Raw genomic sequence first — 15,024 nt, 5'->3', positions numbered from 1 at the left:
CCTTTTATAAAAATACATTTTATGAAATCGTATGAAACCCAAATCATAGATAATATTACAGAATAAAGACAGTTTATGAAGACAAAGAATCTTCATAAAATGCCACTACCATTTTTTTGTGACTTGACTTAAGTAATGGTTTGATGGGACTAAAATTGTACTATTATGAGAATAAAGTCGGAATTGTATAGGTTTAACTATTGTGGGTAAAACAATATATATATATATATATATATATATATATATATATATATATATATATATATATATATATATATATATATATATATATATGTATGTATTGAGATTAAAAGCCTACAATTAATGTTTGCAATTTTACAAAAATAAAGGTATAATTTTATTAGAATTAAATAGCAATGTTATTCCAATACAGTTGGAATATTACAAGGAGAATCTCTACATAAAGTTAAAATGAAGACTGGATTTTACAAACATTTAACTACATTAGTAGGAGCACTGTTGTAAGACGACACTAAACCTTTCTTAAAACATTTAATCATGTAGTCAACGTTTTAGTACATGAGGTTAACAAAACAACACCTTTGTACATAATACAGTAAATAACATAAATTAGCCGCAACTTTATTCCTTTGCTTTGAACCCTGTGGCTTATAAAACAAGGGTTGGCTAATTTGTGGATTTTCCTTTGCTGACGGCATTTTCATGTTCGTGTCCATGCTGGAGGCCACGCCCCCTCCAGCTCCATGCGGACCTGAGTGAGGACAGCCTGTTTTCACATCCGCTTTCCCACAATATAAACCGCGTGCCTGCCCATTGACGTTATAACTGTAGAATGGTCGAGAGCGAGTTCTTGGTTTCTCATGTGGGTTTATTGTTAAGCAGTTTCATTAACATCCTCCCAGCGCGGTAACAACACACAACAACAGCAGTCACGTTTTCGTCTACCGTAAAGCAGTTCGTCTGCCGTAAACAGCAATGTTTTGACACTCTTAAACAGGACAATACTGCCATCTACTATACACGCATATGGTATAGAAAAATAGAGACGGAGAATAGAACAAGGACGGACAATTCAAATTCAAGTATATATATATATATATATATATATATATATATATATATATATATATATATATATATATATATATATATATATATATATCGCTAGAATTCACTGAAAGTCAAGTATATATATATATATATATATATTTATTTATTTATTTATTTATTAGGGTTGTCCCGATCCGATATTTGGATCGGATCGGCCGCCGATATTTGCCAAAAAACGCGTATCGGCAAGGCATGGGAAAATGCCGATCAAGATCCAGTTTTAAAAAAAACTCCGGTCCATGTTTTCGAACACACCGATTTAAATAATACATTCCACTCTTCTGCTGCTCCCTAAACTTTGTTTCGCATTTTCCAGCACACCTTCAAAACATCCACAAGTCTGTGTTCTAACCGTTAAGACGGCCGTGTGAATTAAAAGTTACGGTAAAAATGTCAGCTGTGTGGGATAATTTTATCCTACAAAACGAAAAAGATGAAGAGGTGGAGTGTAAAACATGCCACGATAAAGTCAAGCGTGGTGGTAAAGTTGTAAGACATTTTAATGACTCTTGCGAGTGAGAGGCTTTTTAGCACTCATCATAGATGAACACAGGAGCAGGCTGACACCTGAGCATATAAATATATATATATATATGAAACACTTGACTCTTAACCACAACCCCCGCCCCACCCTGACCATGCCCCCCCCACCTCCCGAAATTGGAGGTCTCAAGGTTGGCAAGTATGACCTGAGTCCACTCCTTAATCCAAACCGGACATATAGTACGGCAAATAAGGTAGATAAATGACACTGCAAGCCCTACTATTGATGTCTCTTCTGAAAAGTTAACAATGAGGTTCACCAACAAACAGTACAAACCTTGTTTTCAGACCCCCCCTTCCCCAATCTAGGCACTTTAACAAAACAAAAAGTTGTCTGCACAAGCAAACAACTGACTATTGACTCATTTTAAATCCAAGCAGAAGGTTTTATGGCAGTATTGATTTGGGTCAGCACCTGGGGAGTGAGACCGACATCAAGAGAAAGACCTTTAAGACAAGGGTAGATTGTTGGGAAGACAACATAGTACACAACTATATATAATATGCAACATTTGTGGATGTGATATAGTGGTGGAGCAGGAAGCACCACACGCCTGACTGGACACCTTATTAGACACGTCTGCACAAGCTAGTCATCTCTATCACAAAATATGCAGTCGTAGTGTTTTAACCCCATGTACATCATGTATGATAGGTTTAACAATGCTGCAAACCCGGGCTGGGCAATATATCGACATACTCCATATATCACGGGTTTGTCTCTGTGCGATATAGAAAATGACTATATTGTGATATTGGAGTATGCCTTCTCACGCAGGTGCTTTTAGCAGCTGGCATTACACTACAGGCTCTTGCCACTCCTTCTTGTGTCTCCTTCTCACAGAGACTTAAAGGCCTACTGAAAGCCACTACTAGCGACCATGCAGTCTGATAGTTTATATATCAATGATGAAATCTTAACATTGCAACAAATGCCAATAAGGCATTTTTAGTTTACTAAATTGCAATTTTATATTTCGCGAGAAGTATCCTGTTGAAAACGTCGGTATGAAGACGCGTGCGCGTGACGTCTCGGACTGTACCGGACATTTTTTTTCAGCCCGATCCAAACTATAAGTAGTCTGCTTTAATCGCATAATTACACAGTATTCTGGACATCTGTGTTGCTGAATCTTTTGCAGTTTGTTCAATAATAATGGAGACGTCAAAGAAGAAAGATGTAGGTGGGAAGCGGTGTATTGCGGCTGCCTTTAGCAACACAAACATAGCCGGTGTTTCCTTGTTTACATTCCCGAAGGTGAAGCTTTGCTATGGAACAGAGCGGTCAAGCGAACATGGTTCCCGACCACATTTCAACCGGCCGGTTCCGGTAAGAAAATTGTGGTAATAAGTCGGCTCTTACCGTAGACATGAGCGGAGCTTGCGTCCTCCTGCAGCTGCGGACTCGCTTACCTCCTCCCACCGGAGACACTGGCGGTCAGCACACCTGTGGCCACACCCCTCCGACTTTCAGGTACCATATAAAAACTCACTAAAACACTAATAACACAAAAAGCAGGTAAGGGATTTTCCAGAAGTATCCTAGTAAATGTGTCTAAAAACATCTGAATCGCTCCCACTGCCCTTGCCTTTTTTTTTTTTCTAGTCCGTCACTCTCACTATCCTCATCCACAAATCTTTCATCCTCGCTCAAATTAATCGGGAAATTGTCGCTTTCTCGGTCCGAATCGCTCTTGCTCCTGGTGGCTATGATTGTAAACAATGTGAGTAGCTCTACAACCCGTGACGTCACGCGCACATCGTCTGCTACTTCCGGTACAGGCAAGGCTTTTTTATTAGCGACCAAAAGTTGCGGACTTTATCGTCGATGTTCTCTACTAAATTCTTTCAGCAAAACTATGGCAATATCGCAAAATTATCAAGTATGACACATAGAATGGACCTGCTATCCCCGTTTAAATAAGAAAATCTCATTTCAGTAGGCCTTTAAACAAGCGGACCTTCTTACATACGTCACGCGTGCAACGTCACACGCCCTCCCCGAGCAGACAGGTAGCTACATGGGTAACATTAGCTGTGATGCTAACGGTGCGGTGCGAGTGGTAATACGAGAGAGAGAAGGTGCAAATCTGGTAACAAATGAAGAATTAATTCCCAAGAAAAACAGCAGATGGTTTGGCTTCAAGCGGGAATACGTTCGAACAATTATGCTGCAAAAGCGTTGCTACTAAAAGTAGCAGCACTGCTAATATGTAGCATCATTTGAAAAGTCACCCGCCAGAGAATGAAGAGTGCTTGAAAGTGCATGTCAACATCTCCGTTCGGTGTCACACCAACAAAATGCCGAAGCAACCATTTCCACATCAACACCGTATGAAAAAAAAAAAATCGACAACAAAAAATAACATCTGCAAAAACCTACCACAGAATGAAGAACATACACTATTTAATTTCCTATTATGCAGCTCATTTTTATTTGACAGTTTTTTAAACATGTTGTGTGACATCATGCACAAAAGTGAACTTTAAATGTTTTAAACTATCGTAGTGGCGTTCTGTACAAAAAGTACACTTGAATTTAGTGTTTTGATATGTCATCTTAGTGACATCATGCACAAAAGTGCACTTTATTTGTTTTAAACTATTGTAGTGGCATTCTGTACAAAAAGTACACTTTAATTTAGTGTTGTTTTGATATGTCATCTTAGTGACATCATGCACAAAAGTGTACTCATAGCTTGTTTTAAAATGTCTCTGACAATCGTGCACTTTCTGTTTTGGAAATGACATAAATATTTGTGCCACTGTGCCAATAACTGTTTCATAAATACACTTTTGCTAAATTGTCTTAGTTGTGATTTCCCTTTTTGCATGAAAGTTTAAAAGTAGCATATATTAATGCAGTATGAAGAAGAATGTAGACACATAGAATCATCATACTGCTGTGATTATATGCATCAAGTGTTCATTCAAGGCCAAGGCAAAATATGGAGATATATATGGTGTATCGCAATATGGCCTGAAAAAATATCGAGATATTAAAAAAAGACCATATTGCCCTGCCCTATAGTGAGGTTTTGTATTAGTGTTCCTAAAAAAGAGATATACCAGCCCCCAAACACATTGTCTTCTCTAAATTTGGCCCCCGAGTCAAAGCAATTGCCCAGACCTGCCCTAAAGGGACAAGCGGTAGAAAATACAAACCCCGTTTCCATTAATTGGGAAATTGTGTTAGACGTAAATATAAACAGAATACAATGATTTGCAAATCCTTTTCAACCCATTTTCAGTTGAATATGCTACAAAGACTACATATTTGATGTTCAAACTCATAAACATTTTTTTTTTGCAAATAATCATTAACTTTAGAATTTGATGCCAGCAAAACGTGACAAAGAAGTTGGGAAAGGTGGCCAAAAATATTGATAAGGTTAAAAAATACTCATCAAACACTTATTTGGAATATCCCACAGGTGGGCAGGCTAATTGGGAACAGGTGGGTGCCGTGATTGGGTATAAAAACAGCTTCCATGAAATGCTAAGTAATTCACAAACAAGGATGGGGCGAGGGTCACCACTTTGTAATCAAATTGTCGAACAGATTTAGAACAACATTTCTCAATGTGCTATTGCAAGGAATTTAGGGATTTTAACATCTACGGTCCGTAAAAATCATAAAAAGGTTCAGAGAATTTGGAGATATCACTGCACGTAAGCGATGATATTATTGGCTTTTTATCTCTCAGACGGTACTGCATCAAAAACCGACATTAGTGTGTAAAGGATATCACCACATGGACTCAAGAACACTTCATAAAACCACTGTCAGTAACTACAGTTGGTCGCTACATCTGTGAGTGCAAGTTAAAACTCTACTATGCAAAGCCCAACCCATTTATCAACAACACCCAGAAACGCCGCCGGCTTGGCTGGGCCCGAGCTCATCTAAGATGGACTGATGCAAAGGGGAAAAGTGTTCTGTGGTCTGACGAGTCCACATTTCAGATTATATTTGGAAACTGTGGACGTGGTGTCCTCCGGAACAAAGAGGAAAATAACCATCCGGATTGTTATAGGCACAAAGTTGGAAAGCCAGCATCTGTGATGGTATGGGAGTGCTCAAGGCATGGGTAACTTACACATCTGTGATGGCACCATTAATGCTGAATGGTCCATACAGGTTTTGGAGTAACATATGTTGTCATCCGAGCAACGTTATCACGGACGCCCCTGCTTATTTCAGCAAGACAATGCCAAGCCACATGTTACAACAGCGTGGTTTCGTAGTAAGAGTGGGTGTACTTTCCTGGCCCGCCTGCAGTCCAGACATGTCTCCCATGGAAAATGTTTGGCGCATTATGAAGCGTAAAATACGACAGCGGAGACCCCGGACTGTTGAACGACTGAAGCTCTACATAAAACAAGAATGGGAAAGAATTCCACTTTCAAAGCTTCAACAATTAGTTTCCTCAGTTCCCAAACGTTTATTGAGTGTTGTTAAAAGAAAAAGTGATGTAACACAGTGGTGAACATGCCCTTTCCCAACTACTTTGTCACGTGTTGCAGCCATGAAATTCTAAGTTAATTATTATTTGCAAAAAAAATATAAAGTTTATGAGTTTGAACATTAAATATGTTGTCTTAGTAGTGCATTCAACTGAATATGTGTTGAAAATGATTTGCAAATCATTGTATTCTGTTTATATTTACATCCAACACAATTTTCCAACTCACATGGAAACGTCGTTAGGTGTGTGTGTGTGTGTACATATAACAGGTGCTCAGTGACCTCTCCCCCACTTTTAATGCTTGTCACAGTTAGCACTTTATTGACTTAGCAGTCAAGACTAACTTAGCACTTTATCGTCAAAACTGTGGTGTCAACATTAACTTAGCCAACATGAAGCTAAATGTTGTTAGCAAACATGAAGCTAAATGTTGTTAGCCAACACGAAGCTAAATGTTGTTAGCCAAACTCTCGTACCTTTTTGAGGGATTCCTTCAACGCAAAGTGCTCTGGCGTGTAGATTAAATGGTCTCTGGAGGTCTCCGGCGCCCCGGATTCTGCCGTCTTAGACGACACGTTGCCGGCAAAGGTGCGGACTCCCAGCGGGCGACATTTGTTGACCAGAAGGTTTAGCCGCAGCGCCATTGTTGTTTGGCGTCCGTCGCACATGCGCACAACAGTTTCCGCTTTTTAAATTATACCGTAAAGAATAGAATAGAATAGAAAGTACTTTATTGATCCCTGGGGGAAATTCAGCACCACAGTTCGCTCACCCATCCATCCATTTTCTACTGCTTATTCCCTTTCGGGGTTGCGGGGGGCGCTGGCGCCTATCTCAGCTACAATCGGGCGGAAGGCGGGGTACACCCTGGACAAGTCGCCACCTCATCGCAGGGCCAACACAGATAGACAGACAACATTCACACTCACATTCACACACTAGGGCCAATTTAGTGTTGCCAATCAACCTATCCCCAGGTGCATGTCTTTGGAGGTGGGAGGAAGCCGGAGTACCCGGAGGGAACCCACGCATTCACGGGGAGAACATGCAAACTCCACACAGAAAGATCCCGAGCCTGGATTTGAACCCAGGACTGCAGGACCTTCGTATTGTGAGGCAGACGCACTAACCCCTCTTCCACCGTGAAGCCCCCAGTTCGCTCACGATAAACAATAATAATAAAAAATAATATCTGACATATATTATGTATATAATATATGAATAATATAAATATATTCTACATTTAAGTGCAGTCAAGGAACATATGCATTATGCAGTCTGATGCAGGGGTCGGGAACCTTTTTGGCTGAGAGAGCCATGAAAGCCAAATATTTCAAAATGTATTTCCGTGAGAGCCATATCATATTTTTTAACACTCAATACAACTAAATGCATGCATTTTAAAGTAAGACCAACATTTTTAGCGTATAAAAGTCTCTTATTCTTTTTCATAACATTGTTATTCTGAAGCTAACCAATGATAAATAAAATGTCATGTCTGTTGATCATGTTTTTGTTTGGCCATGTGCTGTTTGTCTTTTGGACTCTTTCAGTTCCTGTTTTTTTTACCACTCCCTTGTCTGGTTTCCTTGGTTACTCATTTTGTCCACCTGTCTCTGGTGGACAAAACGCCCGCTCACCTGCTTCCCGAGCACTAATCAGAGGCAGTATTTAAGCTCGTCTTTGCCAGTCAGTTGACCTGGCGTCAATGTGATCTTTTCTTGCTCTGTGCTGACTTGTTTCATGCCTTGCCATAGTTTCGTGCTTCATGCCATGCCAAGTAAGTTTTCTTTGATTTATGTTCATGGTCTGTTTATGCGTTAGCTTTCTTCCTTAGCCCAAGTTGTGCCTCCGCTGTGAGCGATTTTTGTTTGTATCTTTTTTTAGTTTAAATTAAGTCATGTTTTTACTTAAATGCCATGTCCAGAGTAGTCCGTCTGCCTTCCTGGGAGAACGACCCCGCAGCAAGCTGCGACCCCCCCCCCCATCGTGACATAAAATACTTCTTACCATTAATGCGACTTCTTGAACAGGTGCGGTAGGAAACAGATGGATGGATTTAAATGCATGAGAATGTTTTATATTTTGAACGTTATTTTTAGCACTGTGAATTCCAGCGGAATTATTCATAATTATCGTGTTAAGCAATGTCAGCTAAGATTTATCCGAGAGCCAGATGCAGTCATCAAAAGAGCCACATCTGGATCTAGAGCCATAGGTTCCCTACCCCTGGTCTGATGGCTGTCGGTATGAAGGACCTCCTGTGTGGTTCCAATTTGCTCAATTTACCTTTAATAAATAAATCTATATAAATATTTAAAAAATGGGTATTTCTGTCTGTCATTCCGTCCTAATTTTTTTTTCCTTTTACGGAAGGTTTTTTATAGAGAATAAATGATGAAAAAAAAACACTTAATTGAACGTTTTAAAAGAGGAGAAAACACGAAAAAAACAAAATAGAAAATTTCATTTTGAAACATAGTCTATCTTTAATTTCGACTCTTTAAAATTCAAAATTCAACCAAAAATAAGAAGAGAAAAATTAGCTAATTCGAATCGTTTTGAAAACATCTAAAAAATAATTTATGGAACATCATTAGTCATAATTCCTGATTAAGATTAATTTTAGAATTTTGATGACATGTTTTGAATAGAAATCTGCGTTCAAAGGACTCCGGCTTATTACTGATTCCCAGAGCCCAAAAAAAGTCTGCGGGCTATAGAGCGTTTTCCGTTCGGGCTCCAGTACTCTGGAATGCCCTCGAGATGCCACCTCAGTAGAAGCATTTAAGTCTCACCTCAAAACTCATTTGTATACTCTAGCCTTTAAATAGACTCCCTTTTTAGACCAGTTGATCTGCCGTTTCTTTTCTTTTTCTCCTCTGTCCCACTGGAGGGGGTCCGGTCTGGTGGCCATGGATGAACTGCTGGCTGTCCTGAGTCAGGACCCAGGATTGACCGCTCGCCTGTGTACCAGTTGGGTCATCTCTGCGCTGCTGATCCGCCTCCGCTTGGGATGGTTTCCTGTTGGCTCCACTGTGGACGGAACTCTCTCTGCTGTGTTGGATCCACTTTGGACTGGACTCTCATGGTTGTGTTGGATCCACTCTGGATTGAACTTTCACAGTATCATGTTAGACCTGCTCGACATCCATTGCTTTCGGTTCCCCTAGAAGGGGGGGTTGCCCACATATGCAGTGCTCTCCAAGGTTTCTCATAGTCATCATTGTCACCGACGTCCCACTGGATGTGAGTTTTCCTTGCCCTTATGTGGGCTCTACCGAAGATGTTGTTGTGGTTTGTGTTGTGGTTTGTGCAGCCCTTTGAGACACTAGTGATTTAGGGCTATATAAAAAATCATTGAGAGATTGATTGATTGATGGTTAAAATCCACTTTGAAACAAGATTTAAATTTGATTATACAGATTTTCTAGATTTGCCAGAATATTTTTTGGGAATTTTAATCATAAATCAGAAGAAATATTTCACAAATATTCTTCATCGAAAAAACAGAAGCTAAAATAAATAATTAAATGTAAATGTACTTATTATTCTTTACGATAGAAAAAAAACTACTTGAACATTGATTTAAATTGTCAGGAAAGAAGAGGAAGGAATTTTAAAAGGAAAAAGGTATATGTGTTTAAATGTTTTTAGTTTTAAAAAAAAATCCATCCATCCATCCGTTTTCTACCGCTTATTCCCTTTCGGGGTCACGGGGGGCGCTGGCGCCTATCTCAGCTACAATCGGGCGGAAGGCGGGGTACACCCTGGACAAGTCGCCACCTCATCGCAGGGCCAACACAGATAGACAGACAACACTCACAGTCACACACTAGGGCCAATTTAGTGTTGCCAATCAACCTATCCCCAGGTGCATGTCTTTGGGATCTATTTTTTAAAAATGAGAATCGATTTTGAATCGCACAACGTATTCGAATCGATTTTTTCAACACCCCAATACATATATACATACATATATATATATATATATATATATATATATATATATATATATATGTATGTATATATGTATATATATGTATATATATATATATATATGTATGTATGTATATATATATATATATACATACATACATATATATACATACATATATATATATACATATATACGTACATACATATATACATACATATATATATATATATACATACATATATATATATACATACATACATACATATATATGTACATACATATATACATACATCTATATACACATACATATATACATATATACGTACATACATATATACGTATATATATATACATATATATATACATACATACATATATATACGTACGTACATATATACGTACGTACATATATATACATACATACATATATATATATGCATACATACATTTATATATATATATATATATATATATATATATATATATATATATATATATATATATATATACACACATACATACATACATACATACATATATACATATATAAGGCAGCTATGAGCGGAGGGAGAAGAAGTGATTAGTAAAGTCACTTGGACTTTTGTACTTTGCTACCAGTTCTCTGTTGAAGTCAATAGAGTTTCTCACACCTTCTCCAGCTAAGTGCTAGCACTCGCAACTTTGCTCGGCCCCAAGATGGCCTATTTTGCTGTCCTATTTACCCCCAAAAACCCAGAGGTTGAGTCGCTGAGCGCTCCATTCCACGGATTACCGGGCAGGCAAACGGACGGGCTTGTTTCCAAGAAATGTTTGTTCACAAATATCTTCACGCACGAAGTCTTTGTCCTATATTTGAACCTGAATCTGGACCAAGAAAGTAGTAGATGGTGTCATAAATGTGCAGTACAATGCAAAGTGAGACTTGTTGATTTATTTCTTTCAGCACACATGGACTGCTAGTCAGGTTAAGTTACACACATTTAATAGTCTGGGACTTCTTTACATTCAATATAACTTATTGAAAAGTGATGTATGAAAGGGTTGACATGGAGCTAAAAGCTGGGATTACACGCACAGTTTGCTCAATTCTTTCTGCTTTCTTTTGTCCTTCTAGTCCATTTGAGGGGAGCGGGAAGAAGGTCCTCGGGTGCTAATGTGAGCTATGAAGTAGTCTTCACGTTCAGGCTAGAAAAGGACGCAGCCGCCTTTCTCCTTGAAGGGGTTCTTCTCCTCCGAAATGCCTTTGACCAGAGTGTCCTCCTCCACTCCGGCCTGCACGTAGTCCTTCATCTCCTCGCAGCATTTGGACGTCTGCACGGGACACACGTACTGCGTCAAACCCGAGGATCTCAATCCAAATCTATGGGATTATTCATCTAATTCAGAGATGTCCAAGGTGCGGCCGGGGGGGGGGGGATATTTGTGGCCAGAAAAAGAGCAATTTTAATGGCCGGCGACACATTTTTAAAAAAAGATTCCGAAAAAATACATAAATAAAGCTGCAAGCAGCGATGGACGGGACCGACTTTTGCTGGTGTTTCCTGCCTTTACCCATTCAACATATCTTTACCTGCACATTACCTACCTTCTCTGTATCCTGGAGTCAAACTGGTGCCTCCTTCTTTCACCCATTCAACATATCTTTACCTGCACATTACCTACCTTCTCTGTATCCTGGAGTCAAACTGGTGCCTCCTTCTTTCACCCATTCAACATATCTTTACCCGCACATTACCTACCTTCCCTGCATCCTGGGGTCACACTGGTGCTTCTTTCTTTCACCCATACACGCTGGTGCTTCCTGCCATCACCCAGACAACATATCTTTACCTGCACATTACCTACCTTCCCTGCATCCTGGGGTCACACTGCTGCTTCTTTTTGTCACCCATACACGCTGGTGCTTCCTGCCATCACCCAGACAACATATCTTTACCTGCACATTACCTACCTTCTCTGTATCCTGGAGTCAAACTGGTGCCTCCTTCTTTCACCCATTCAACATATCTTTACCCGCACATTACCTACCTTCCCTGCATCCTGGGGTCACACTGGTGCTTCTTTCTGTCACCCATACACGCTGGTGCTTCCTGCCATCACCCAGACAACATATCTTTACCTGCACTTTACCTACCTTCTCTGTATCCTGGAGTCAAACTGGTGCCTCCTTCTTTCACCCATTCAACATATCTTTACCTTCACATTACCTACCTTCCCTGCATCCTGGGGTCACACTGGTGCTTCTTTCTGTCACCCATACATGCTGGTGCTTCCTGCCATCACCCAGACAACATATCTTTACCTGCACGTTACCTACCTTCTCTGTATCCTGGAGTCAAACTGGTGCCTCCTTCTTTCACCCAGTCAACATATCTCTACCCGCACACTACCTACCTTCTCTGCATCCTGGGGTCACACTGGGGCTTCTTTCTGTCACCCATACACGCTGGTGCTTCCTGCCATCACCCAGACAACATATCTTTACCTGCACATTACCTACCTTCTCTGTATGCTGGAGTCAAACTGGTGCCTCCTTCTTTCACCCAGTCAACATATCTTTAACCGCACATTACCTACCTTCTCTGCATCCTGGGGTCACACTGGTGCTTCTTTCTGTCACCCATACACACTGGTGCTTCCTGCCATTACCCATACAACATATCTTTACCTGCACATTACCTACCTTCTCTGTATCCTGGAGTCAAACTGGTGCCTCCTTCTTTCACCCAGTCAACATATCTTTAACCGCACATTACCTACCTTCTCTGCATCCTGGGGTCACACTGCTGCTTCTTTCTGTCACCCATACACGCTGGTGCTTCCTGCCATCACCCAGACAACATATCTTTACCTGCACATTACCTACCTTCTCTGTATCCTGGAGTCAAACTGGTGCCTCCTTCTTTCACCCAATCAACATATCTCTACCCGCACATTACCTACCTTCTCTGTATCCTGGGGTCACACTGGTGCTTCTTTCTGTCACCCATACACGCTGGTGCTTCCTGCCATTACCCAGACAACATATCTTTACCTGCACATTACCTACCTTCTCTGTATCCTGGAGTCAAACTGGTGCCTCCTTCTTTCACCCATTCAACATATCTTTACCCGCACATTACCTACCTTCCCTGCATCATGGGGTCACACTGGTGCTTCTTTCTTTCACCCATACACGCTGGTGCTTCCTGCCATCACCCAGACAACATATCTTTACCTGCACATTACCTACCTTCTCTGTATCCTGGAGTCAAACTGGTGCCAACCTTCTTTCACCCATTCAACATATCTTTACCTTCACGTTACCTACCTTCCCTGCATCCTGGAGTCAAACAGGTGCCTCCTTCTTTCACCCAGTCAACATATCTTTAACCGCACATTACCTACCTTCTCTGCATCCTGGGGTCACACTAGTGCTTCTTTCTGTCACCCATACACGCTGGTGCTTCCTGCCATCACCCAGACAACATATCTTTACCTGCACATTACCTACCATCTCTGTATCCTGGAGTCAAACTGGTGCCTCCTTCTTTCACCCAGTCAACATATCTTTACCCGCACATTACCTGCATCCTGGGGTCACACTGGTGCTTCTTTCTGTCACCCATACACGCTGGTACTTCCTGCCATCACCCAGACAACATATCTTTACCTGCACATTACCTACCTTCTCTGTATGCTGGAGTCAAACTGGTGCCTCCTTCTTTCACCCAGTCAACATATCTTTACTTGCACTTTATCTACCTTCCCTGCATCCTGGGGTCACACTGGTGCTTCTTTCTGTCACCCATACACGCTGGTGCTTCATGCCATCACCCAGACAACATATCTTTACATGCACATTACCTACCTTCCCTGCATCCTGGGGTCACACTGGTGCTTCTTTCTGTCACCCATACACGCTGGTACTTCCTGCCATCACCCAGACAACATATCTTTACCTGCACATTACCTACCTTCTCTGTATGCTGGAGTCAAACTGGTGCCTCCTTCTTTCACCCAGTCAACATATCTTTACTTGCACTTTATCTACCTTCCCTGCATCCTGGGGTCACACTGGTGCTTCTTTCTGTCACCCATACACGCTGGTGCTTCATGCCATCACCCAGACAACATATCTTTACCTGCACATTACCTACCTTCCCTGCATCCTGGGGTCACACTGGTGCTTCTTTCTGTCACCCATACACGCTGGTACTTCCTGCCATCACCCAGACAACATATCTTTACCTGCACATTACCTACCTTCTCTGTATGCTGGAGTCAAACTGGTGCCTCCTTCTTTCACCCAGTCAACATATCTTTACTTGCACTTTATCTACCTTCCCTGCATCCTGGGGTCACACTGGTGCTTCTTTCTGTCACCCATACACGCTGGTGCTTCATGCCATCACCCAGACAACATATCTTTACCTGCACATTACCTACCTTCCCTGCATCCTGGGGTCACACTGGTGCTTCTTGTTTTGGTTTTCAGCATAAAAAAACATGGTTTTATTTACCAGAAAGAGCATAAAACAGAAATAAGACTTTACATCAACATATAGATCTGAAAGAAAAACTATTTTTTGTATATGTTTTTTTTTTAACCTATTTTTAACAGTTTTATGTCCCTGAAAATTTTAGCGGGCTTTAAAAAAAAGAATCAGAAATAATGTCATGAATTACTGACCTATTAATTCATATCAAAAACTTCACTTTGAAATATTTTTGGGGAAAAATCTTGCATATTTAGTTATGTTTTATGTTTTAATCAAAAATAATGTCCTATTTAGGGCTCTAATCAAATATTCCTCTTTGACATTTTTTGGGGGGGAAATGTTTTGGTTTTTAGCATAAAAAACATGGTTTTATTTACCAAAAAGAGCATAAAACAGAAATAAGACTTTACATCAACAAATAAATCTGAAAGAAAAACTATTTTTTGTCAATGCATTTTTTTTAACCTATTTTTAACAGTTTTATGTCCCTGAGAATTTT

General features: G+C 40.4%; 1 protein-coding gene across 1 annotated transcript in view; it reads right to left on the bottom strand.

Annotated features, from left to right (window-relative positions):
- zgc:85777 (uncharacterized protein LOC405871 homolog) overlaps positions 1–6,789 on the bottom strand; it is a 65,454-nt gene extending 58,665 nt beyond the window's left edge. Inside the window, exon 1 of the mRNA XM_061882599.1 lies at positions 6,581–6,789. Within this exon, the coding sequence (XP_061738583.1) occupies positions 6,581–6,772 (192 nt within the window). The 5' untranslated portion in view covers positions 6,773–6,789. The remainder of the gene's footprint in view (positions 1–6,580) is intronic.
- Positions 6,790–15,024: the final 8,235 nt, after the last annotated feature.

This window comes from Nerophis ophidion, linkage group LG21 (genome assembly GCF_033978795.1).
Source record: "Nerophis ophidion isolate RoL-2023_Sa linkage group LG21, RoL_Noph_v1.0, whole genome shotgun sequence".
Taxonomy (NCBI): Eukaryota; Metazoa; Chordata; class Actinopteri; order Syngnathiformes; family Syngnathidae; genus Nerophis; species Nerophis ophidion.
This window is presented reverse-complemented; position numbering and strand designations above follow the sequence as displayed.